Consider the following 25,868-nt stretch of genomic DNA (forward strand, 5'->3'; position numbering starts at 1 on the left):
CCAGTGATTCTCTCAGTCATTTAACCCAGCTTTCTGGGTCCAACCCAGACTCCAGTACCTGAACTCTCTTAGCCAAACCTAAGCGCCGGACTATGTTTTAAATGTGGTTGTTCCTTAATATGTGTGAGACCTTTTTGTATGTGAAAGTTCTTACCTATTTTAACTTTATCCTTAGCTCCTCTTGACTTCAATGCCAAGATATAAAAAATATAGCTTTCATGTTGTGTCTTGTTATCTTCTGTGCAAGAGAAGTTTCATTAGTTTTCCATGATGTCCAGAAGAACAGCTTTGTTTGGCAAGAGGACCCATTCACTGACTTAGGCAGCATTTAGTATTAAGATTCAAACATTTCACTCAAATGTTAAGCAGTCCTCTTGATCTCACTAACAGAAATGTTCCTGAAAGTTGTAATAAAAGGGTAATCTGAAAGAAGGCTTAGATTCCAATTTCATTAAACTCAGACATGTGTATACTTGGCAGTTTCTATGCCTCACATAGAATTATATTCCATTGTGTAATAACCCTTTGCATTTCTTTTCTTACCAATATTTCTTTTGGAAAAAAGCATCAAGTTGGGAAACTTACTTTTGAATCCTGCTTTAATACTTTGTGATATTGGAAAAGTTACTACTTACCCTCACTTTCTTAATCTATCTTGATCTGTCTTGGGGTATAGTGATTGTTTTCTTCACAACCCAGCGCTCAACCACTGCGCCACCAGGGAGGCCCCTATAGTGATTGTTTTCTAACAGTGTTTCTAGAGAATGGAGATAAGCTATATATCTAGTCCACTTTCTTACGTATTGATGCTATTTAATACTTATTTTGGTATTTTTCTGGATTTAATTATTACATATAGTTCTTGAATGTTGTTGCTGCTCTTTTGCAGCCAGGATCACTCTTTTTTTTTTTTTTTTTTAACTTTTTCATGGATTTTAGAGTCTGATGAAAACTGGACCTGTTCTTTCCCAGAATGTATTTAAATACATACACATAGCATTTACACTTTGTTCAGAATTATTGAGGCCTGGGTCTATGAACCATGGATTTGGTAAAGAGAACTGGATTTCATCTTTTATTCATTGAAGAGTTTAGTGACCTGTGTTTGTTACTACCTCTAAAATTAAAAATTAAGTAATTATTTCTCTACTCCTACCCAGTGATCATTCCAATTGCTACAGAATTATTTTCCCCAAAGGTTACTACCATGTCAGAGAGCTTTCTTTGGATAATAACAGATGAGAGAATTTTAAATCACTGCCAGTCTTCCATACATTCTTTTTCTTTTTGAAACCATCGGAATCTCTACACAGAAATCAAACTAGTGAATAGATACTTCATACTTGTATCTGCTTTTCCCCCCTGGAGGTATGAAGGATATAGTGAATAGATACTTGATACTTGTATCTGCTTTTTCCCCCTGGAGGTATGAAGGATATTTTGTGATATGATATGCTTAATGTAAGTCTCTTTTTCTCATGTGTTTAATAGCCATCTATAAAGCTTTAATTTGATTTCTTCAGGCTTATTTTACAGTTATTGTTCTAACTTTTCTTTTGAATATAGTGAATTGAGCACATTCCTAAACTTCCTTTCTTCCCAACGTCCCACTTACATTTTTTAAAAGTTACTAGTTCTGAAGAACAGGAACAGATGTTATTAGTCAAACTACCTTAAGCAAAAAGATGTCATTAACTCTGTAACTCTGATGTGTGTTTGCATGTGTGTGGGGAATGAGGGGAGAAGATCCAATGTAAGCATGGATAGATCCAGATGTGAGTGATCTCATCAGTACTGTTTCTCAACATTTTGTCTCTCTACCACCAAAGGGGTATGGATATTTTAGCCAGAACTGGGTCATATGGCAACCTCTGTGGAGTCTGGAAAGAATCACCTTCACCTAAATTGCACGGAATATGTTCCCCACAGACAAGAGGGATTATATTACTAGAAAAAGGGGGTGGGTAGAAAGCATGTTAAGCACTAAAATTACAGTTCACAGTCCACAACAGGTACCATCAGAGGACCAGAAATTTTGAAGAAGATAGAAAGTTCACAGAATTGGATTGACAGCAAAATGTCAAAAGAAACCGGAACCCAAGATAAAAGAGGTAAGCTCAGGTTTTCTTAGGGGAATCTCGGAATGGCTCCAAGTTTGGAGTCAACAGATACACAGAATAGTAGTGGGCAGATAGGTAATAATCAAGAATTTTTAAAGAATTATTTTCCAGAGTGGTGCTGGGTTAGTTGGGCCTCCTTCCTGCTCTTTTTGTTTAATTACCTCTGGTGGCAGTGATGCCTGCCTTCAGGCCTGAAGTCCAAGAACTATTCTCGAAGTAGACTAGCAGTTCAGTAGGACGTCTGCTGAGATTTGGAACCTGAAAGAGAAGCAGTGACACTATCGCATGCTACTTCAGAGAAAAGCAGTTCCAGCAAGCTTGACTTCATGTACAGGTACCTTTCTGGAATGCCTGCTTATCCATATGCCCTACCTGCTTAAATAGTAATTACTCTTCCATTTAAGGGAGAATCTACTTGAGAAAATGAACTTGAGCAACCACAAGGAAAGTTCATCTGGCATTCTATAATCTGTCATTCGCCAATATAAACAGGAATAATAAAACAATTAAGGAGAATCAAGAGCATGGAACAGTATTAAAATGAATAAAAGACCAATTCATCTCAGATAAAATTTAGAAGAAAACTTCAAAGAAAAAATGTAATTGATATTTCTTTTAAGATTTATGGATCCATTGCAATGTTTAGTAATAATTTCACTGAAAAGGGGACAGAATCAGAAATGATTTTGATTCTTAAAACATTTAACTAAAGAGGAAGATCTCTGTTTATGAAGCAAAACAAAAGAAAATAGTTGTGGAAAAATTGGGGGGAAAATAGGATGGAAAATAGATCACAAAGTTTTCACATCTACAAACGATGAGTTCTAGAAGCAGAGAATGGGAATGGCGGTAAGGAGAACATAAAGAAATAATTGAAGAAATTTTTGTGAGCTGGAGAAAGATGAATTTCAGACTGAAAAACCCATCTGTTATCAAGCAGGATGAATGGAAAAAAGATCTTCATCTGGACACATCTGGTAAAATTTCAAAACTCTTAAGATAAATGGAAAATCCCCAGTGAGAGGGAATAAAAATTGGAAAATCAAAAGGCTGCTAAGCAACCCTGTTGACTACTTGAAGACAGTGGAGCAGTATCCTCACTATTTGGGGGAAAATAGATTTGAATCTGTATTTCATATACTAAACCAACACTCTAGCGTATAAAGACAAATCCTTTTTTTGTACTTGGGAGAACTATATGCCTTATATGAAAATATATTTCAGATACTATAGTACAGTGAAAAATATAATCCAGTATAGAGGATGTAGTGGTAGGGGATGGGAGGGGAGGAAACAGTGGTAGCTACAGTGGCAATTTTGGGCCTTCAAAAGAGCTGAAGAAAACCAGAAGAAAATTCAGCTGTGTTATTTGTGTAGTATACATGGCCTGTTATATTCAACCAAGAATTCTAAATGATAGGAAATTACTTTTCTTTCAGTGATTAGTATTTACCTAGTCATGTTGTAAGTGTACTTAATTATAGTACCCTATAATTAAAAATCATGTAATATAAAATTAATATAAAAACAATATAACAATAAAATTAGGGAAAGGGGTAACAAAAGGAGGATTAATGCTCATTTCTGTAATGGGCATTTAGTAATATCATATAAACTTGGCCAAACAAGAAACAGAAGTAAAATAGTATTAAAATTAAGATGGTAACCAGGTTAGAGTATAACAATGTAACAACATACTGCCATTTGGATGCTTGCTGCTAACAGAGCATAAAAGCATCTTGTACTTTAATAGCCTTTTGATATTTTAAATATCATTTATAATAAATTTACATTTACACATTTAAATTTAAATGTGTAAATAAAATTTACACATTTAAATTTACATTGTCACATTTATAATATTAAAAAGATTGCATGTATTATATCTACCTAATTAGATAATTAAACACTAATTAAAAAGTGACATTCCAGGGCCACATGGTTTTCAGAAACTATTTGGGGTAGAATTAGAGGACACATAGGGATAATATTCTAAGAAATTGGAAAGTTGCATAGAATGCAAATGTGACTTTTTATGTAGGATGGTAATTCTTGACTGACTTACACCCTGGAGTTTATAAAACTGATTCCTTTCTATGATTCTTGTTAAATATTGTTAAAATTGTGGTATTTGGTTTGTATCCATAGTTCCTGGCTCAGGGCTCCCACAGGAGCCTTGGAATTTCCTGTGGAGAGTGATAAAGGTGTGTTTTGTTATGTGAATGAGGTGACTATCTCAGCACCTAAATGTGGGAGCTGGTTACCTGGAAAGAACCTAGCTTGTTAATTAGAGGCTTGGAACATCCAGTCTCATCCCCAAAGAGAGAGGGGTTGCAGTATAAACTCAGTTGCCAATGATGGATGAGATAATCAATCATGCCTACGTGATAGACTGCCATAGAAGCTGAAGAAGATGAGTTTCAGAGAACTCCTTGGTTGGTGAATATGTGTAAATTTGGCGCTACCTAGAGAGGCTAGAAGCACCACAATCTCCCCCTTGGCATCTCTGAAGAGGAGGGCCATCTTGAAAGGCTGAGCTATTTACCATCTGATACAAGCTCATGGTAGAGAGTATCAGAATTGTGTAAATATGCACCCATGTTGCAGTTGGTTCCATGTTTCCAGATGTTCCCTGTTTAGCAGTAAAACAGTGTAATCCAAAATTTGTGGGGAAATGGAAAGTAATAGTAACATGCTTCGAATATAACAGTGTTGTGAGATATCCTTATGATGATCAAAGGAGGTAGCTCATGGTTATATTGAATTAAGTATGTGTGCACATGTGTGTGTTTGTGTGTAAGTATTGTTTTGGAACCCTATGTACATGTCTATCTTAGGAACTTTGGAAGGTCACAGTTATGCTTCCAGATTCTCTTTACATGTATAGCCCTAAAGACCTCTATCTACCATTAGGATCAGGTTAGTAGAAAAGGGAATGGTGCCCCATTTTGCAGTTTTTGACCTGGCCTTTGGTAGCTGGAGACAGTTTAATGTAACTCATTTCTTAGGAGATAAAATTGCTTGCAGGCAAGCTAGTAAAGATTTGTTATGAATGGATTAGTCTGGAAATAGCAGAATAAAACATCATGAGAGATCAGAGTGATTGGAGTTTGCTACCAGCAAACCCAGACCATCAGAGCACTAAAAGGAGAGCCAGTGGCAGCTGTGAGATTCTGTAGTTACTTGGACAGTTTTTACATCTTGATTATTTTGCTATGCCTTCGAAACTATCTTAAGTGAGTTACCTGGAGCTGTCACTTTAGACCTCAGTATAGAACAGTCCTGTCCTTCAGAAAGGTGATTGAAATTGATAACTAAAAAATTGACTCTGGACTTAACTTGTATTTTTAGCCCCATCCTCTCTCCTCTCCCCACTAATGTGGAGAGGACTGACAGGGAGCTGTGGGGATATGTGTGATATATTTCTTTTTTTGTTGGTTAATATTTATTGCTTTGGAGCAGCAGACAGTTAATGTGTTCATAACCAAATTTAGAGTGCTATACTATCAGATTTAGTGTACTTACAAACAAAACATCAAAACAAGTAATTCTATTATATCTGTACTTGTTTTTATTTTTATTTAAAAGTGTATAGTATAGACAAATTTGGAAGGTGAATGTCATCTAAGAACAGTAAATTTTATCAAATTTGTATCTATAAAACCTATTGAAAAATGCTGAAAAAGAATGAATTCATGGTATGATCCATGATGGGGGTAGACAACAAATGCAATCATCCAGTCGTTGTACCTACAACGATTTCTGGGGATGTGAAAAGAGAAATAAGTTGCTTGCTTTCTTACTTTGCTTAGTATTTTTACTTATATTTGGACAAGACTGTGTATATAAGACACATCTAGATGAAATATTTTATTTAAATGTATTTTATTTCTGCACTGTCCTAAATGAAATTACAGGTTTTGTTAGTTTCATTAAAGAAAATTGGAAAGGGGCTATATATACATCACAGAAGAAGAAAAAATCAGGGCCTCTCCAGTGGCGCAGCGGTTGAGCGCTGGGTTGCGAAGCTGCCCGCAGCCTCTGCAGCACCGGTTCGATCCCCAGCTGCTCCCCGGCCACTGGAGGAGGGTCCCACATGGCGCGCAGACCTCTCCTGCCGCCCGCTGCTCCCCTCAGCAATGTACTTCGGTCCTTCTGCCTGCTCTGCTCTCCACTCTGGCTCTGGTGAATTCTCTCACCCTCCTGTGCTTCTGACTATCCAGTGCTTGCATAAATAAATAAATCTTTAAAAAAAAAAAAAAAGAAGAAGAAAAAATCATTGAAGAACTTGTTAAAATGATCAAGATTAGGGACAAGTATTTTTATTTCTTCTAAAGATTTATTTATTTATGCATACAAGAACTGGGGTACAGGCCAGAGGTATGGGGGCAGGGGTGAGAAGATTCACCAGAGATAGAGTGGGGAACAGAACAGGCAGATCGACTGAAATACACTGCTGAGGGGAGCAGTCGGCAAGCCAGGAGAGATCTGCCGTGCCATGTGGGTAGCTCCCTGGCCAGGGATCGAACTCATGCTGCAGTGGCTGCAGATAGCTTCATAGGTTGCTTCTTAACCTCTTGAGCCACCGGGGAGGCCCTGCATTTTCATTTTTAATATGAATTAACCTTACCTGAGAACATGTAGAGAGGCATAGACCTCTAAATTCCTTTACATTTTAAATAGGGGATTACTTATTTTGGGTTTTTTTTTTTTTAAGATTTATTTTTATTTATTTATGCGTACAAGAACTGGGTGTTGGCTAGAGTTGCAGGGGATGAGAGGATTCAGCAGACAAGCCAGGAGAGGTCTGCTGCATTTTGTGGGTTGCTCCTTGGCTGGGGATTGAACTCGTGCTGCAGTGGCTACAGATAGCTTCATAAGTTGTGTCATAACCCCTTTCGCCACCAGGGAGGCCCTAGGGTCAATTATTTTTAGATTACAGACTCAAAGGTAGTCTAACATTGTTATCCTATACCTATTGAGTATTATAAAGTCTGTCCATCTGCTAAGCACTCAGTTAAATATTTATATAAATGAATGGTCAAGATGCTAATGATAACCTTTGAAAGAAACAACAGATTACCATGGCTTTTTAAGGATTAACTTGGAGAAAAAAAATTATTTAAGCAATAAAATAAAATTTTAAATAGCACATAATCTTCCTCACATTTGGAATGTGCTACTGTATGGTCTTTGCTTTTTTTTTTTTTATTTATGAGGCTATAATTTTATATACCCATAATCATTTGTTACCTAAGCCTTTTGTAATGTCTACATTTATTTAAAAGTGTGCCCACCCATTAAGATTTATTTTGGTGGTTCTACTCATTCTTATTTTTAATATTAGTGCCTTTGTTAGTGAAAATTGGTTATGCTTGGCTCTTCTTAATTTTAGTGTAGAGTTGACTTTTTAATAACGATAGATTGGTTTAGAATTTTATTCCTTAAAATGAATAATTTGAAATAAATGTTTAAGGTCAGCTAGTAAGTAATCTTACTGTTTTTAGTTCATTGTTATGGTAATAATACCGAAAGAAATTCTGGATTTTTAGAACTCTAAATTCCGGGAGAGAAATTTCACAGTTTACTACTAAGTTACAGAGTTAAACCTGCATGGCATTTTAGCAGTAGATTTTTTTAAGGGTAAGATCATTTGATGCCTCATTCGTCTATCTTTTCCGGTTATGTAAATGAGGCTAGAATCTGCATTATGGTTTTTAATCAATTGAAGTTCCTAAAGTATTGGGGAATGAATTTATTTCCTTTTTTTGGGTAAGGCTCAGAAGTTAGATGAGAGGAGATGTAACTTTCATTTGTGGTTCCTTGAAAAGTACAAATAATGAGGAACTAACTATAAATCTAGAAACTTGCTTTTAAACTAATGCTGATTTCTGGGCCTCCCCTGATAGCGCAGCGGTTGAGGGCTGGGCTGTGAGGCTGCCCGCAGCCTTTGCAGTGCTGGTTCGTTCCCCAGCCCCAAGCGAGGGTCCCACCAAAAAAAAAACAAAACAAAAACAAAAACTAATGCTGATTTTTGATCTGGGTAATATATTTGTATCATTTAATGCCTAATATTCTAAGCAGTTTTACTCACTGCCTGAATCTAAATTAGTTCTACTTGTATAGAAAGTCATTTGGTAACATTAAAATATGAAATACATGTCCCCATCAAGAAATATACCAAACCAGGGCCTCCCTGGTGGCGCAGCGGTTGAGCGCTGGGTTGCGAAGCTGCCCGCAGCCTCTGCAGTGCCGGTTCGATCCCTGACTGCTGCCGGGCAAGGGTCCCACCTGGCACACAGACCTGCCCTGCCGCCCACTGCTCCCCTCAGCAGTGTACTTCAGTCCTTCTGCCTGCTCTGCTCCCTGCTCTGACTCTGGTGAATTCTCTCACCCTCCCTCACTTCTGACTGTACCCAGTGCTTGTACCAATAAATCAATCAATCAATCAATCAATCAATCAATCAATCAATCAATCCTTGGGAAAAAAAAAAGAAAAGAAACATACCAAACTGTTACATTCCTATATGTGTTTAGTGTGTATTTCTTTTTCATTGCAACATTATAAAAGGTTAGAAACAACACATGGCTTTTAGAAGGAAACTTGATTAAATGTTGTATGATTCTTCAGTGAAAATTAAGAGTATTAAAATCAAAGATGTAGATCTACAAAAATAGAAAGCATAGTATGCTTCCATATACAGGTTATTTCTAGATGAATATACTAGTTATGTCTTTCATGAGTAGGTTTACTTTTCCCTGTATTCTTCTTTATAATTGTCAGTGTTTTCAATGTATATGTATTATTTAATATATTAAAATCTTAGTTAAAAAAGAAAGTCAACTGGTAATATGAAAAAATACTACTGTGCTGTATTAGACTCACATGTAGGACCCTCACTTATATTATGACATGATTGATTTAGAGTGATGAAAGCTAAAAATTACAAGGATATTATTGTTTTCAATAATATATGAACTTTGGGCCTCCCCTGTGGCACAGCAGTTGAGCGCTGGATTGCGAAGCTGCCCGCAGCCTCTGTGGCCTGGTTCGATCCCCGGCTGCTCCCCGGCCACGGGAGGAGGGTCCCACATGGCGAGCAGACCTCTCCTGCCGCCCGCTGCTCCCCTCAGCAGTGTACTTCGGTCCTTCTGCCTGCTCTGCTCCCTGCTCTGGCTCTGGTGAATTCTCTCACCCTCCCGCGCTTCTGACTGTACCCAGTGCATGTATAAATAAATAAATAAACAAATAAATAAATAAATCTTAAAAAAAAAATATATGAACTTTCAGAAATTTGATCAGATTTTATTAACCTTTAATTTTATGAACCTTTAGTTCATCTAGTCTTGGTAGTTATATGGAGCTTCTCTCCATTTCCATTCATGTTGAGAAACTCTTAAGTGAGAGTTTTTTCTTTTCCCTTTGTTTATCTGAATCTTATTTTAGAAAGCTTTCATGTTTTATTATTTATGTGTTTACATTTATTTGCTTTAGTGTTAGTAAGTTGATTACTATTAACATTTTAATGCTTTTGCCATTGGCATTTTGAAAGATCTTGTGCCACTGAAGTCCATTTTAAGCAAATGAGAAAACAGGTCCCCTTGTCCCCAACAAAATGAGGTTGAATTAATTAGAAGGAAGGTGACATACTTTTAGGCTGGAAGGTCTTAAAGCAGATAGATGATTCTCCTTTCATAAACTTTTGCTCAGAGTACCCTATGCTGTGAGTAAGAAGCAGAATTTAAATTTAAGAGGAAATAATTATTTTGCTGTGTGCAAAGAATTACAGAAATCCTGAAATGTAGATTCTGAGTATTTGAATATTTCCAATATTTTAGTTAACTAAAGATAATAATCACAGAATAAATGTTTTGTCATCAGAAATTAGTCCTAATGATAGCAGTAATTTATTTTTTTTAGTTTATTTCTGTTCTTTTTAATTTTATTTTTATATTCCCCATACAAATGCAACCCCCTTATTTTGACCCCAATCCCACCTCCCCCTTCCTCCCCCCATAGTGTATGTCTCTGGTTCATAGTTGTTTGTTGATTTTGATTTTTTCTTTCTTATAGTTATTCTTTTTCCTGGTCTCTTATTTAGGTTTTCTAGATTCCTGCTATGAGTGAGACCATCCAGTATTTTTCTTTTTCTTTCTGGCTTATTTTGCTGAGCATGATCCCTTCCAGCTCCATCCATGTTGCTGCAAATTGCATGTGTTTATCTTTTTTGATTGCTGAGTAATATTCCATTGTGTATATGTACCACATCTTCTTGATCCAGTCATCTATTTCTGGGCATTTGGGTTGTTTCCAAAGCTTAGCTATTGTAAATAGTGCTGCTATAAACATAGGGTGCAGGTGCTCTTTGGAATTAATGTTTCTGTGTCTTTTGGGCTAATGGTAGCAGTAATTTAAAAGAATTAGGATGTATTACTGGATATCATGTATTTGTTGTTTAATTAAATATTTAAATTGCCTGTTCTATGCCGGACACTATGCTCGTTAGGGTTTTATGTTGGTAGTGTTGCATGCTTTCCTCAAGTTGCTGGTCTGTAAGGGTGAGAGATAATAAACAGATAAACCTTCATAATTCTGTAGTAAAGCCACAATCACATATTTATTATAAAACCATAGTAGTAAATGTCAGTAATGTAAGAGAAGCATCTTATAAATCCTAGAACAGAAGGAAAAAAGAGAGTGAATGGTTTGATTTTAGCTGAATGGTACTTAGTTTTTTGTCAAATCAAGTTGAAAAACCCATTCTTGGTTTATGGAAAATAATTGCACCAATGTTATTTCTTTGAACTCAGACCATCTTTGCTTGCTTATATTGGTGGAAGGTTTGAGAAGAAGAAACCTTGTTGATGACTTCTTATAGTCTAAGGATAAAACAATATTTCAGGCATGGAAAGAATTGATTTGGATGGTAGGAAATAGTAAAAGCCCCTTGGCAAGTTCCTATAAAGCTAGGTTTTAACAATGGAAATTATTTTGTTTGAGAAGCCTCCAAATGCCAGGCATATCCATATAGAAATGTAAGCACTATGTATTGTCTGAGGGAAAACATTTTTAAAATCATTTGTTTGCTATTAATTTCACAGTTTTCAGAACTAAACCATTGTGGTCTTCAATTCCAGCTCTCATATCTGTGTGCTGAGACTTGATTTCCTCATCTGTTAATGAAAATGATGTCAACTGGAGTAAGTCTAGCAGATAATTCAGATGATGAACAATGGAGCCTATTGCCTGGGTTCAAATCTTAGCTCCTCAATTAGCTTGGGAATATGTTGGTCTTAACCTCTCTGATCCTCAGTTTCCATATATATATAACGTGGAGATAATAGTAGTATCTACCTTTCTTTTAGGATAATTGTGATAGTTAAATGAGTTAATATATGGAAAGCACTAAAAATGGCATATGGCATGTAGTTAGCACAAGGCAATTACTAATATTTTAAATAATGTCATTTACTGTTATTGTGAGAGTTAAAAACGATGTTTATTTAAAAAACAACAACTCATATTGCCAGACATAGTAAGGGTGCCTCCTAAATATCAGAAACTGAGTAGCAGATCCTTTATCTCATTTAAATTTCATACAAACCTGTTAAGAACATTGTCTTAAAGATTTATTTATTTATTTATACAAGCACTGGTACAGTCAGAAGCTGGGAGGGTGAGAGAATCCACCAGAGCCAGAGCAGAACAGGCATACTGACTGAAACACACTGTTGAGGGGAGCAGCGGGCGCAGCAGGAGAGGTCTGCGCGCCATGTGGGATCCTTGCGGGCAGCCGGGGATCAAACCCGCGCTGCAGAGGCTAAGGGCAGCTTTGCAGCCCAGCGCTCAACCGCTGCACCACCGGGGAGGCCCCAGAAACATTGTCTTATTGACTATACCTAGAAGAGTTTCTAAAGTAGATAGTCCATGTTGAGTGAATGGTACCCCATTTCACAGATTAATAAATTAAGACCCCAGAGAATTATAAAATCACTTTCCCTTAAAAGATGACATCACTTTGAGGAAGAGTTACTGGCACTGCCATTCTTATCACTTTTACCACTTTCGATTTGGTCATATGTATTAATAATAATAATATCCTCTAATTTTTTCCTTTCTCTCCCCTTCTAAACATTTGCTTTCTTTAGTTAGCTTATTAAAATTTAGACTAGAAGAACTAGTCTATAATTCAGTTAATCTGTACATTGAGGATCATTTCAAGTTCAGTTTGTATGACATAGCATAAGACATTGTTCTTTTCCATTTCATTTTTCATATTCCAATTACATTTGGAATTTGAAGAAATTTGACAGTGTAACAAATTTTACTATACTAAAAGCAATGGTAATGACTATAATAAATTGCTTCTGTTAGTCACCTACTTTATTTGCTATTTAAAGATCCAGGTATATTGATTTTAAATTTCATTTTTAAAAAAATATTTGTTTTTAGTAGTTTTTATAAGTAGTGGGGAGGCACTTTGGTTAGTGAATGAAGTTAAAGGTATTCCTATGAAATAAATATAACCATGATGTGTTAATATCTTGATTCAGTAAATGTAAATTAGTTAATGTTAAACTTCTTTTCTTAGATGTTTCCAGATAGATTAACTAATAGAAATCCAGTTTACTGTTTTAAAAAAATTTACAGATAATTATTTTTGACGCCCTTATTCAATACCTGTAAAATATATGTGGTATGTTGCATTTGCCTTATGTAGCAGATTTCTAATTGGTCATTTACCTTGCCACCTCCTTTGCGTATTTTAATACAGCTATTAATCTCACTACAAGGCTTTTACCAAGGATAAATTGCTTTGTGACCCACTTCAATCTCTTTTGTTCAGCTAGAAAGCCAGACATGTAAAATAGCTTTTGAATATATAGATATATATAGATATATATAAATTTTTTAAGTTTTAGGATTTAAAAATTTGAAATGGTAAAATAAACTATTTTGTCTGTTGAAGTCACTTGACAGAAGTTTGCCTTGGAATAGAGCTTCTGTATCTTTAAAAAATACACAGTGAGTCACCCCCCTGCTCTTTTGGTAGATGCCTGGCTAGTGAACAGCTAAGCTGCTTTAGGCATGTAATAGAACATTCCATTTCCTGTTCCCTTGCTGACACAGAGGAGTGTTCCTGCTGGCAATGATCTAATCATAGTGCAGTAAGAAACATGGCAGTTTGATAAAACATGGTGGAGACAGCGGCTGAAATGGAAGCATATGTTCTAGAAGACATTCTTGAGGTAGGCTAGGTTTGTAAATGAAATGAAAGTTGAAATCTGAACAAAGAAATCTTATCGGCTGGAATTATTTTACAGATGAATAGATTAGAGGAGAGAGCAAAGAGAAGCAGAGCATAAAAGCAAGATACGGTCAGACCATATTCCGTGTAAGAATGTGCCAGTCTGATTCACATGATTACTAAATAAGTCTGAAATTATTTTGTATAAGCTTAATGCTTTGTGAATTGTAGATATATGTTTGGTAAGAAATAAAGAAAGGTCCTGGGACTTAATAAAAAGCCTTGTGCTGGTGATGACCTTTAGATTAACTCATTAGAAGGTGGGGTCTGCAAAAGCAGCTTTGAATAGATTTAGTATCATATGTCTTTGAATTCATTTACATATCTAAACCTAAAGCTCTGTTTTCAGTTACTGTTAAAAGCAGCTGACTATTTTATGTAAAATTAAGCATACATATCAACTGATTGCTTAATTTAGCTGGTACATTCTGGTTCTGGCTTTTTCATGTGGCTGACTGTAAGATTAAATTCTTTAAAAAATTAAAAGATCTTAAAATCTAGGACATTAATGCTTGAGAGATTACAGTAAAAATCTGCATATTGAGTCATGAGATTTTTATATTTTGTTTTTTTCCTTTGGTTATATAAATTTTATGAAAATGTATTTGAGTATAAATCAGTTCAAGGAAATACATGTCAAAGTGAAAGTGATTTTTGCCTTGGGTTTGATACACTATTAGACATTTGTATTTATAGGTATAGATATTTAAATTCCATTTTCTTATCTATGAGTCTGTTTTTTTCCCCTTTTTATTAAGAAAAAACTGATTTAATTCAGATAAAGAGACTTTCATGATGGTGATTGGTATTCCTAAAATTTAGACTGTAAAGATAATTTATTAATATTTCACTATCTTCATGAAAATATTTTATTAGAGGGAGAGGGCTTAGGAGAATAAACTGCAAAGAAAGCTAGGCGGGGTTAACAGGAGAAGAAAGCCTATGCGCATTATAAAGTGCTGCATGATCAATGAGCATTTTCTGGAGTGCCTCAGTGTGTGCTTGGAGCCGACATTGCAGCAAGTCTCATGGTTCTGCAGAATGAAAACTGACTCCATTGTATCACCTAGCTCCTTGCTGACACCTGCCAACATACTCCTTCCCCTTCTAAGAGTTTAGTATCTGAATTCAATACTACGGTTAATTCTCTCTCTCTCTTTCTCCCTCTCATTCCCTCTTGCTTCATCCACCCCCACCCCCTTAGAGTTTCCTTAAACTTTGTGAAATTATCTACTTAGAACTGGTGATAAATACTTTTATCTAGGGACTTCAGTAACAGGAGTGGTCCTTTTTTAGTAGTTCAGTTTAAAGACATAAAATCATGAAGTTTTTTCATGGTACATTTTAATTTTTTTTTTTAATTTTTGTTTTAGATTTTAAAGAGGTATACTTTATAGATTTAAATAAATCTATTTGACATTTTCTTTGGCCATTTCAATATATAACAGATTTTAGAAATCTTTATTTTTGGGGGAAAACCCACTTAAGCAAAGTTTTGTGCCTTAGGTATAGGTTTTCTAATGCTGTCTTTAAAATTAGTTTTTTATTATTTCCATTTCAATTATTTGTCATGCTAAGATTTTACATTACCTGATTTGTTCCTTGTTATTAGTTAGAAGGATAACCTCAGCAATTTTAATTGTCTTAATTTTCCATCTCTTAACTTGGTTTCTATATACCTGTTGCATTGAACTGTGCCAAATATGTAGTTTTCTCTTTAGTTAAATATTATTTGATTCTACTATTTGTCAATAATTGGTAGACTAGATATGAAATTTTTCTAAAAAGTAATAATATTCTTTCTAAAATTTCAAGTACCCATAATGACCTAATGCTAAAAATAAAAGTTAAAAGATATACACTTGCTGCTAACTCGGAAGCTAAATGTACTGTTTTCTAAGATACCTCCTATTGCAAGTGGATAAACATATATTTCATAATGAGCTTTCCAGAAAATTATTGTTTTTTTAAAGGTTTAGCTCATTGTATAAATGTCCAATAATGAATAATGAAGTTTGTCTTTATAACACATTATTAATAATTTTATTGTTGTACCTAATATTGAACTTTGAAATTTATCACCACTTTCATCTTTGCAACTTTATCTGGAATGTGTTGTACATTTTTGTTTTGTTTACTTTAAACATTTGACCCCTTCTGTTTCATTTCTGCCTCTGTAATTTGTTCCTTTGAAATACAAATTTTTAAAGATGCTTTTATTAAATCTTAAAAAAAATCTTAATTTCACATCATTCGTGCAGATTAATTTTCATAATTCTATATGGCTTGTTTACCTTTTAAATTATAATTGTTTATTTTTTATATATATGTATTTAACTTGAAATTTTTGGAACTTCAAAATATTAAGAAAATATGATACCTTCGTGAAATATTAGTACAAATGGAAAAAGTTGATTTCAATTTGTTTCGTTGTTTCTCAAGTTTTTAAGGTAATGATATAACCAGAATACCTTGGTTATTTAAATTATCCAAGCAATGCCATCAGTAATTGAAAGAAGTCAAAGTGTTTGTGTTCCTTTTAACCACCTTACCTAATATTGAGGTAAATTGCTAAATCCAGATGATTTTTTAAAACAGCTGAGAATGGATGTAGGCATGGTTAGTTTGGTGGAGGGTAAAAACAGAAAAAAAAAAAAAAGCCTCATGGTAGTGGATAAGCTATGATCTCTTCCATCGTTGGAGCTCCTTTTTTCTCTAAAATGTGTTGATTTGCTATATTTAATAAACTTGGATTTACAGAGGATCAGCAACTTACTTTGCCTCGTTAGGTGAATGTGGTAGGCATAAGGTGATGTTAATGGTTGGCTAAAGGCTTCTTAGTGATGGTGGTCTTTAGGCTGAATCTGGAGATAGATTGACGACTTCCGGGTGAAGAACAGGGGAAAGAAACATACTCCACATGTGTAGATCCTTCCCAATTCCCAAACAAAGGGATTGTGAAGGGTCTGTAGGAAACTTTAGAGTACTCTATTATTAAAATATATAAACATTTCTGCTCAGAACTTTAAGAAAATCTTCTTAAACCCCTGGAATGGGCACTGGAACACCTGCTATCTACAAAAAGAATACTCACAGCATCCATATAAATATCTCTTCTTGTTTTGCTTACATTATTTTTGCTGAGACATGATTATTATTTAAGGATCTTTAAGCTTTTCCTAAGTTATATATAATAAGTTGTATTCCTTAGATCAGTGAGAAAGGTCTCCAAACTTTGTTTGCATTAGTCCAAAATTGTATGACCAAGTGCTTTTCTTACAAACATGAGGGTTATGTAAATTTATTTGTATGAAATATGAAATATATAAGAAGTAATTTCAGAAACGATTACTATCCTGGTCTCTTATTTATAATTGAAGCGGTTAAATAGTTTTCTCTAAGAATTGTCTTAGAAGTGAGAAAGTCATGAATATTCCCATCTTTTAATTTCTATTCAGATTATTTTCTTTAGGGTATAGTATTTCATATATGTTTACTTTTAAAAAGTAGCAATTTTTATAAAAATAAAAATATTAACTGTTAATTGTCATGCCCAATTTTGTTCATTTATCAATTAAAGCCAGAGTTTTCATACTTTATCTGTACTTATTTCACAGGTTTTAATATGTTAAATGCCCCATTTAACATATTAACATTTAATATATGTTAAATGTCCTTAGAGACACAGTGGGTTGAAAATTTGATTGGACCCTTGAAAATATGGGTTCAATTTAAGCATAGTAAGTAGGTTTATTATGGAAGCATCTTGCTCTGTATTAAGGAATGAATTTTTAAAAAACGATTGAGTCACAGGGGAATTACTGTTTTCTTTTTATTTGTCAAGATTTGGGATTAAATAATAGTTATTCTAATTCTAGAAAATTTACTTGCTATTTACATACGAATTAGTAATGCCATGGAATCTCCCTGAAGTAGACTTTTTTCAGGTACTGCTTTTTATTCTATAAAATATGCTGTCTTACGTAATGTACATCATTTATATATTACATTAGTAAGTCTCCTGTGGAGTTCTAAAGTTCTATATTTGCTATAACATTTTTTGCCAGAAGAGTTGGTGTTATTCTTAGAATATAAGTTCATCTAGAGACAGAAAAGTCTGGCTAAGTCGGTAAATCACTTGAACTGATATAAGTAACTTTTCCCTTTTATTTGAAAATAAAATAAATAGACATGTTAAAATTTATAATGTTTAATTTCGTTCAAACATTTATTGAGCACTTACACTGTGTTCTAGGCATTTGAAATTTGATGAGATTAGATTGGTCGAGTTAGAAGACAAAATATCTGCCATTGGTATTAAACATTCTTGAATTCAATATGCATACAGATATGTATTTGAATACTAGTATTTTACTTCATTGGTTTATCCAAATAGTTTGAAACCCATGTTTTTAGCATTGTGAACTTCTTAGTAAAGGAGATATCCTTTATCTAAAGTTCAAAGTTTATCTTTTTTATACTTATATAGTTAATTGCCATATATATATGAATATTGATTTGTCTAGAGAGTCCACTGGATCCCATTTTCATCTCTTTGTCCTTAAGGATTTTTTTTCTGGTAACATTTAAATCAGAATATGTCTGTGGATACACACATACCACATGCAACATACTTATATACACATACATGCATTCTTACATACACTCATGTTTCTACTTTACTATGCAGTATGAAAACTCTTTATATGAATATTGGGTTTATCTTGGGGGTGGGCAGAAGTTGCAACATTTCTTTGGCACTAACTCTAGAGAAATGCATGTGAGTTTGGTAGAAGATAGTTAAAAGACACATTCATGTTAGTAATAATCCCTGTTAAGAAACAAATATTATAGTGGAATATGAAGACTCCAAACAATTTGCAAAGAGGTAATGTAACCAAAATTGTGTAAATCAGTCTATTGTCCTTGTATCAAAGTAAAGGCAGGCCAATACACCACAAGTCCTCATTGATGCTTTATAGACCAGTGGTTAATATATACTGTGGAGCATGGATTAGTGAAGGCCTGCATTGAGTATTTTCTCCATATACATGCAACGACAGCGTTTTGCTGCTTCTAAATTGTCAGGGGCCCTTTTCCTTATGCTTGATTGAATGACTCATTCTGTATATAGTTACTTGATCACTACGAAGTTGGTGAACCTCATAGTCCTACTTAATCACTGGTTTAATTCATTATATAGCTTTCAGATTTGCCAAGGCAAAGGCCATTCGGGAGGTGTTTATAAATGTTAAATATGGGATAACTTATTTTAATGAATAGATTAATATTGGCCAGTAATAAATTGCTCATGGATGGATTCAGACTTGTAACTACTGGCTTCTTATATATCTGAATATGTATTGTACATAGGATGCCCACATAGTTTTATGGTGGAGTAGTAATTATTAAAATTAAATTATACATAGGACAGATACTTCACAAGAATTATCTTATTTAATCCTCTAAATGATTCTGAAGAAATAGGTATCTACTACTTAGAATGTTTATAAGGATTAACCTAAGTCAAATCATCAGAAGGCTGGGACCAAATGCATTGAAAAAGAAAAAAAAAGAGCCTCCCTGATGGCACAGGCGGTTGAGCACAGCACTGTGAAGCTGTCCGCAGCCTGTACAGCGTGGGTTCGATTCCCGGCCGGCCAGGGAGAGACCCATATTGCACGGCAGACCTCTCCTGTCTCGCCCACTGCTCTCCTCAGCAGTGTATTTCAGTCATTCTGCCTGTTCTGTTCCCCGTTCTGTCTCTGATGAATCCTCTCACCCTCCCGCACATCTGACTGTACCCCGATTCTTGTGTGCATGAATAAATCTTTAAAAGAAAACGAAAGAAGAAACCCACAAAGATGGTAGTAAAAAAAATGTTTATAAGGATTAAGTCAAATAACCTGTGTCAACATTTAATTATAACCTCATTTTTAAACTCAGCTATTTTCAAAATGATAACTTTCATAATCTGTCTTCATGATGATAAGTTATTACTTCCAATTGACAGATTGAGAAGATTTGAGCTTCAGTGATGATTAGATTAGCCGTTATCAAATGTTTTGATCCAGGGTTCCTATGCACTATTCAAATTATTAAGGTCTCAAAATTGCTTTCTTTTCAATCAGTTTTATATATATATATATATATATATATATATATAACTTTTATATATATATACTCAATGATTATTTTGGAAATTAAAATTCTGAAAATTTAAAAGCATTTACATATTCATTTATTTTAAAATAATATAAAGCCATTACATGTTAGCATACTTTGGTTTAAAAAAATGACTTTTTTCCAGAAGGAAAAAAAACTGAGAGGAGCAGCATTGTTTCACATTTTACATTTTTACAAATATCTCTGAATTCTGGCTTAATACAAGATAACTAGATTCATACCTGCTTTTATAATTCAGTCTGTTACAGTGTGATAAAAAAGGAAGAATATTTTAATAACTTCTTTAGATAGTTGCGAATACTTTCCTTTGAAACATTATTGATTAATTTTTTGGACTTTGTTAGTTAAAATCTAGTGGGTTACTGGGCAGTTTGAATGAATATTTTACTAGTGCATGCTTTGGTGATTAGAAAGTTCTGGTCTACTAACTTAGAAGTATTACTTCATTTTATTCTATAATACCAAAAAAGATTATGTTTGCTGATATCACCACTGATTTCCTTTGAAAAGTGAAAAAAAAATCGGGAAATAGTCACAGTGTCAGATGTTTTTGAAAATTATGATTTTTGTTGAAAACTTGAATTTTATCACAGATGACAAAAGCAGTAAGCTTTCTTTGAAATGACAGAAAAAGTCTATGCCAGTTAAGTGTGAATAACTATAGTCTGTCTTAATGAACAACATTCTGGTAAAAAAAGGTTACTGATTTATTAGCTCACAATTAAGCAAATAATTTTCTTGAGACAACTATTACAATTACATATGCAGCAGAAATGTTTTCATTTTTGTCACACAGAATAGGCTATGTACTCAAGGTTGAATATTTTTAAATTAGTACTTTTTACTATTTCATAATGGAAACCAGCTTTATTTTCACCATTTTTCTTTTAATTGTGAGTGGATGACAGAGAATATGGTTGATGCCATGACCTTGATTTGTATTAAAGGTCTTCTCCCCACTATCACTTTTGGTATCATTCTTGCAAATGTTAACACAGTGAAACAGGCATGTAATGTTTTAGTATTATAAAAATACTTTTGACGTCACAGATACTCTGAAAAAATCTTGGGGATCTTCATGCATCCCATGGATGACACTTAAATAACTGCAAGTTTGCAATGTATTTCCCAAGTTTACAGCTGTGAAGGACATTAAACTAAGATTTAGACTTAAGTCTTTTTGGTTCAAATGTTATTTTACTAAATTTAATTTAACAAATAGTTCCAACTTTTCTAATCTCTTTTTACATTCCCTGTAAGTTGCTGTACCCTTCAACTACCATATAACACATAAAAGAAGTGGGAAAAATTTTTTTGTGGAAATTTGAATATTCTTTATAAGTCCTGTACTAGCCATTAAGGCTTTATGAAAACCAAATTTGAGGACTGCTGAGTGAACTAGTGAGAAGGAAAATATAAAATAAATAGAAATGGTTTTGTTTGTAGAATAGCACTAAGTAGTAACAGTGTTTAATAGTTTTGATTTTAATAAAGAGAATGCTTAGGAAAGAAGTTAATAAATTGTAACTGAATATTCATTTTAGCAAATAAAACAATATATGAAGTATTTGTCAAATTTAAATAATTTTTTCATTTTGAAGAGTAAAGACCTTTTTCTCCTATATCCTTTCACAGGTGTCCGCTGGTTTTCATTTAGTCAAGAGCAATTTTTTCTCTGAGATTTATTTTTATGTTGTCTCTGAAAGCGAAAAGTAAAATTAAGATATTGTTCACCTTAGTTATCTGAAGACTAAGTTGTTAGTTTAAAATTTCTTTGCAGGGCCTCCCCGGTGGCGCAGCGGTTGAGCGCTGGGTTGCGAAGCTGCCCGCAGCCTCTGCAGCGCCGGTTCGATCCCCGGCTGCTCCCCGGCCACCGAAGGAGGGTCTCACATGGCGCGCAGACCTCTCCTGCCGCCCGCTGCTCCCCTCAGCAGTGTACTTCGGTCCTTCTGCCTGCTCTGCTCCCCGCTCTGGCTCTGGTGAATTCTCTCACCCTCCTGCGCTTCTGACTGTACCCAGTGCTTGTATAAATAAATAAATAAATAAAAATAAATCTTTAAAAAAAAATAAAATTTCTTTGCATAGCAGTAAAATTAAATCATGTAAAATCTGTTTCATATGTTCTTCCTTAATATTTATACTGCATTTTTGCCACTTTGCTTTGGAAATTGGTGTTGAAAAGAGAAATATCAGTATTATCCAAACACCTCTATGTCTTTTTACTTCTCAAGCACTATTTTCCCCACCTCCAAATTCCAAGGGTCTGTTGCGATGAGGAGGTTGTTCGGCCAGTGTTAAACTGCTTTTTGGTATATTTTGCTATCCGAATTCTTTATTTGACCTTTTATAGTTTAGCCTTTCTCTTAAATTTTTACCTGCTGCCCACTTTATTTTTATTTCTTTTTCCTATTTGAATTCTGATTTTTTTTATGATTTATTTATTTATTTATACAAGCACTGGGTACAGTCAGAAGCGCGGGAGGGTGAAAGAATTCACCACAGCCAGAGCGGGGAACAGAACAGGCAGACCCATGAAGTACACTACTGAGGGGAGCAGCGGGAGAGGCAGGAGAGGTCTGCGCACCATGTGGGACCCTTGCCGGTGGCCGAGGAACACAAACCGGCGCTGTGGAGGCCGCGGGCAGCTTCGCAGCCCAGTGTGTGCTGAACCGTTGCGCCACCAGGGGAGGCCCTGAATTCTGATTTTCTATTTGGTGTTTAAATTTTGCTTGTCAGCAAAATTCCTTGATTTCAGACTTCTCATTTGTTAACCTCATTTGTCTAACTTGTGTTCATCCTTAGCTCATTATAACCTTAAATTTGTATTGCCACATTATTCTCGTCCTTGTCACATGATTTGCATTTGTAATTTATGCACTGGCATCATACTAAAAACTAACATGTATTTGTGTAAACTTTTTAAGCTAACCAAGTTTGAGAAATACAGTTTCCATAATCTTTTATTTTGTAAATATTATTTTCCAAAAACGTGCTGATATTTAAGTGTTTACATATATCACAGAATTCTCCTTTTTAATGTTTTGTCATGTTTGTACAATCAATATTTTTTGTCTGAAAATGCCTTCTGTTTTTCCTTTTTTCTTCGTTTTCTCCATTAAATAAAGTAAGTGCAGTTAACAGTACATAGAAAGGTGCTCTGATTTATAAAACTATCCAAATAAAGAACCAAAGTATTGAGTCTTACGTATAGATCATTTAAGAAAAATCTTGGCAGATGGATCTTCATTTAGTAAATAGTTTATGAATTATAGCAGTAGAATATATCTTTCACAAAGTGATAGGTTAAGTGAGAATGACGAATTATGTTCACAATGTTTTTTAAATATTTTTGGGGTTTTCTTTCTCATAGTCTTAAGCTTGTATGTAGTGTTATTATGTGATTTTTCTGTAACTGAATTGTTCTTGGTGCCTTAAATGATCTTGAACACAGTATAAATGCTTGTTTTTATTTTACTTTGAGGCATTGTTTAAGTGATTCCTTATCTTTGTCCCTTGGAAGTTCTTTCCATTTTTACCCTTGCTTATGTGTATACTGGAGGAGGAACAGCTAAATGTTACTTCTATTACTCAGATCAATTTAGGGCAGTGGGTTTGGGGTTTTTGAGATTATAATCTTTGTATGTTATTTGAAATAAGTTTGTTTTATTCCTGCTTTTCTTAATCTCCAAAGTTAAGTTTATAATATGAAAGTCTATAACTACATTTCTTCAGGTAGTAGCTTCAATGACTTCTTAAAACAAAAAGTTTGAGATGATTGTTAATGTATTTCTCATGTATTTCAAAATCTTTATAACCAGTGTCAGTTATTTCAAATTTAAGAACAAAATTCATGCTCAATTTTGAACCTGAACTAATAATCTATTATTTGACTTCTTTCTAACTACCCAACTTTGTCTTTTCATACTTAATCTGAACTGTTTGCCTTTATGTTATATTTTGGTGTTTTTACTGCTCATATTATCAACCTGGTATCTTCATCATCATTTACTCATTATTCAAAGTTCTACTCCTTTCTAGTTTTCTTTCTGTAGTCTTCCATTCATGTTCATTTTCTACCACCCTTTTCTGTTCTTAAAAAAAGTAATATGGGACTGTACATTTAAACTATTTTATGGTCTCTATTATATCCTTGCTTAAATGGCAGATTCTTTAATATGGGAACCCTGGCTCTTTTTAAATAAAAAAATGACTTGTATTTATAGAAAATGTATTTAATTCTGCAAAAGAATTTGAAGTAGCTTACAGTATATGATTGCTAAAGTGAGACCAAATTAACTAACAACTAGAGCCTAATTGGAAACTGGGTCAGTTTTGAGGTTTGTGGTATGTATAAGTTCCAAGCATAGTAGATAATCTGGAAAGTTAATATGTTTGGTGCAGTTTAGGTCATAGAAACAATTTCTTCTTATGCCCGGTCATGAGATGTACTCCACATTGAACTGAATAACTTATTCAGTGTTCCAGATATAAACATGTTTAATTCATATAGTTTCTATACAATGTAAGCCAAGAGTTTACTGATAAAATACAATTGGGTTACTGCTTGTAATTGTTCTGTTTAGGTGTTCTGTATCTTCTTATCATGCTCAGCAAAAATAAGCCAGAAAGAAAAAAAAATACCGGATGGTCTCACTCATAGCAGAAATTTAGAAAACCTAAATAAGGGACCAGGAAAAAACCTAATTATATTATAGTAAAAATCAAAATCAACAAGCAACTATAAACCAGAGACACACTACAAGGGGGGGAGGAGGGAGTAGAATCAAAACAAGGGGGGTGAGAATTGTGTGGGGACTATAACCAAGATGAAAATGCATATGTTGTGCAAAAATGAAAAATGATGTAAAAAATGTATTAAAAAATAAATGCCTTCATTGTCAAAAAAAAAATACAGTTGGGTTAGGAAAAAACAAATAATTTGACTAGTCAGTTTTTTGATTATCTTGTTTCAAAGATAAAAATTTGGATCATCCAAGTTGAAGTTAATAGCCTAGTGGCTTCTTAGTCCTATCAGACTTAGAAGTTTGTTTTGTATAGCTGATGTAATGTCGACTCACCCAATAACCATTTACTTATATTTTCTTTAATATTTCCCAACACTATTGTGTAGCTTTCACTTTTGGGTCTTGCAGATAGATATTTTAGATTTGTCCCTGTAAGGAAGGAAAACTTTGCCTGCGCATTCCATGCCTGCTGTTTCAAAATTTGTTACTATTATTTACCAGTTTTTATTCTTCATAATCCTGGGACACATTTTCTCCCTTCTTTGCGAATTTAGAAATTTTAATTTTGATACTGTACATTGTGATACATTGTAATATTGTACATTGTGATTGTTGAGTGTTCAAATGTTACGTCCCGTGCTCTAAAGAGAGTGAATATTTTTATCTAGTGGGTTACTTGCCAATTAGATTAATTCATTTGAGACTTGTTTTGAAGTATTGTTATAGCATCTTTCTAATAGCTTGTACTCCAAAGTTAGAGTAGCCCTCTTTTTATGTATGGCCTGTCCATGTTATCTAACAATACAAGATGTTCAGTAAAATCCTCTCTTGCTGCTTGGATCTTGCTTTATCTGTATTTGTTTATCTTATAGTTCCCTAGTAATTTCTTTTCCCAGTTTTTGCTCATTTTCGTCTCATACATTTTAACTTTCTAAACTTCTCAATTCTGATCTTTGTCTCCTGGACTAAATAGGATTTACATTCTGTGCCTTGTTTTTCTCAAATATCACTGAATTTGGCAGAAAGATGGGACAGTAGTAGGTTTCATTTTGTTGTTTCTTTTTAGTTGTCATTCCTGTTTCTCCTGTTATCCATTGTCTGAAAAGAGATGGATAATCAAGTTCCAATTACTTGGTTGTGACTGTAAATAAACCATATAGTCATTGCAAATAAACTGATGGGTTAAGGAGACTATTATATATTATACTAAAATAGGTTGAGTAACCTGTGAAAATATCTTGCATGTGAAATATCTTTTATGGCTAATAAAGTGCCACATGTTATAGATTTTCTAGCTCTTATTGATTTAGTTATAAAGTTATTTCCTATGTGTACATACAAAAGTACTCAACAGGTATAGAGTCAGTGCAGTTTCATTGCACTTGCTCCTGCCATGTTGATTGTGTGCCATGTTTGTATAGCAGTATCTAATATGCTCTTAGCTTTCTATGTTTAGAAAAGTGAATATATTTGAAGTAATTTAAAATAAACTGTTTTAGGTTATTATT

The 25,868-nt window shown here is 34.1% G+C and overlaps 1 protein-coding gene across 5 annotated transcripts in view; it reads left to right on the forward strand.

The window, feature by feature from the left end:
- Window positions 1–25,868, forward strand: part of ANKRD17 (ankyrin repeat domain 17) — a gene marked incomplete at both ends in the record, with an annotated part of 144,430 nt that overhangs the window by 19,718 nt on the left and 98,844 nt on the right. For 2 of the 5 annotated variants that reach the window (XM_084233293.1, XM_084233295.1), the window contains one exon: window positions 13,317–13,370. The exons of the other annotated variants lie outside the window; for them this stretch is intronic. In XM_084233293.1, coding sequence (XP_084089419.1) covers window positions 13,317–13,370 — 54 coding nt within the window. Of the gene's footprint in view, window positions 1–13,316; window positions 13,371–25,868 lie in introns of those variants that run through there. 5 annotated transcript variants of the gene reach the window in all.

Source organism: Talpa europaea (assembly GCF_964194135.1).
Source record: "Talpa europaea genome assembly, chromosome: 5".
In the NCBI taxonomy this organism is placed as follows: domain Eukaryota; kingdom Metazoa; phylum Chordata; class Mammalia; order Eulipotyphla; family Talpidae; genus Talpa; species Talpa europaea.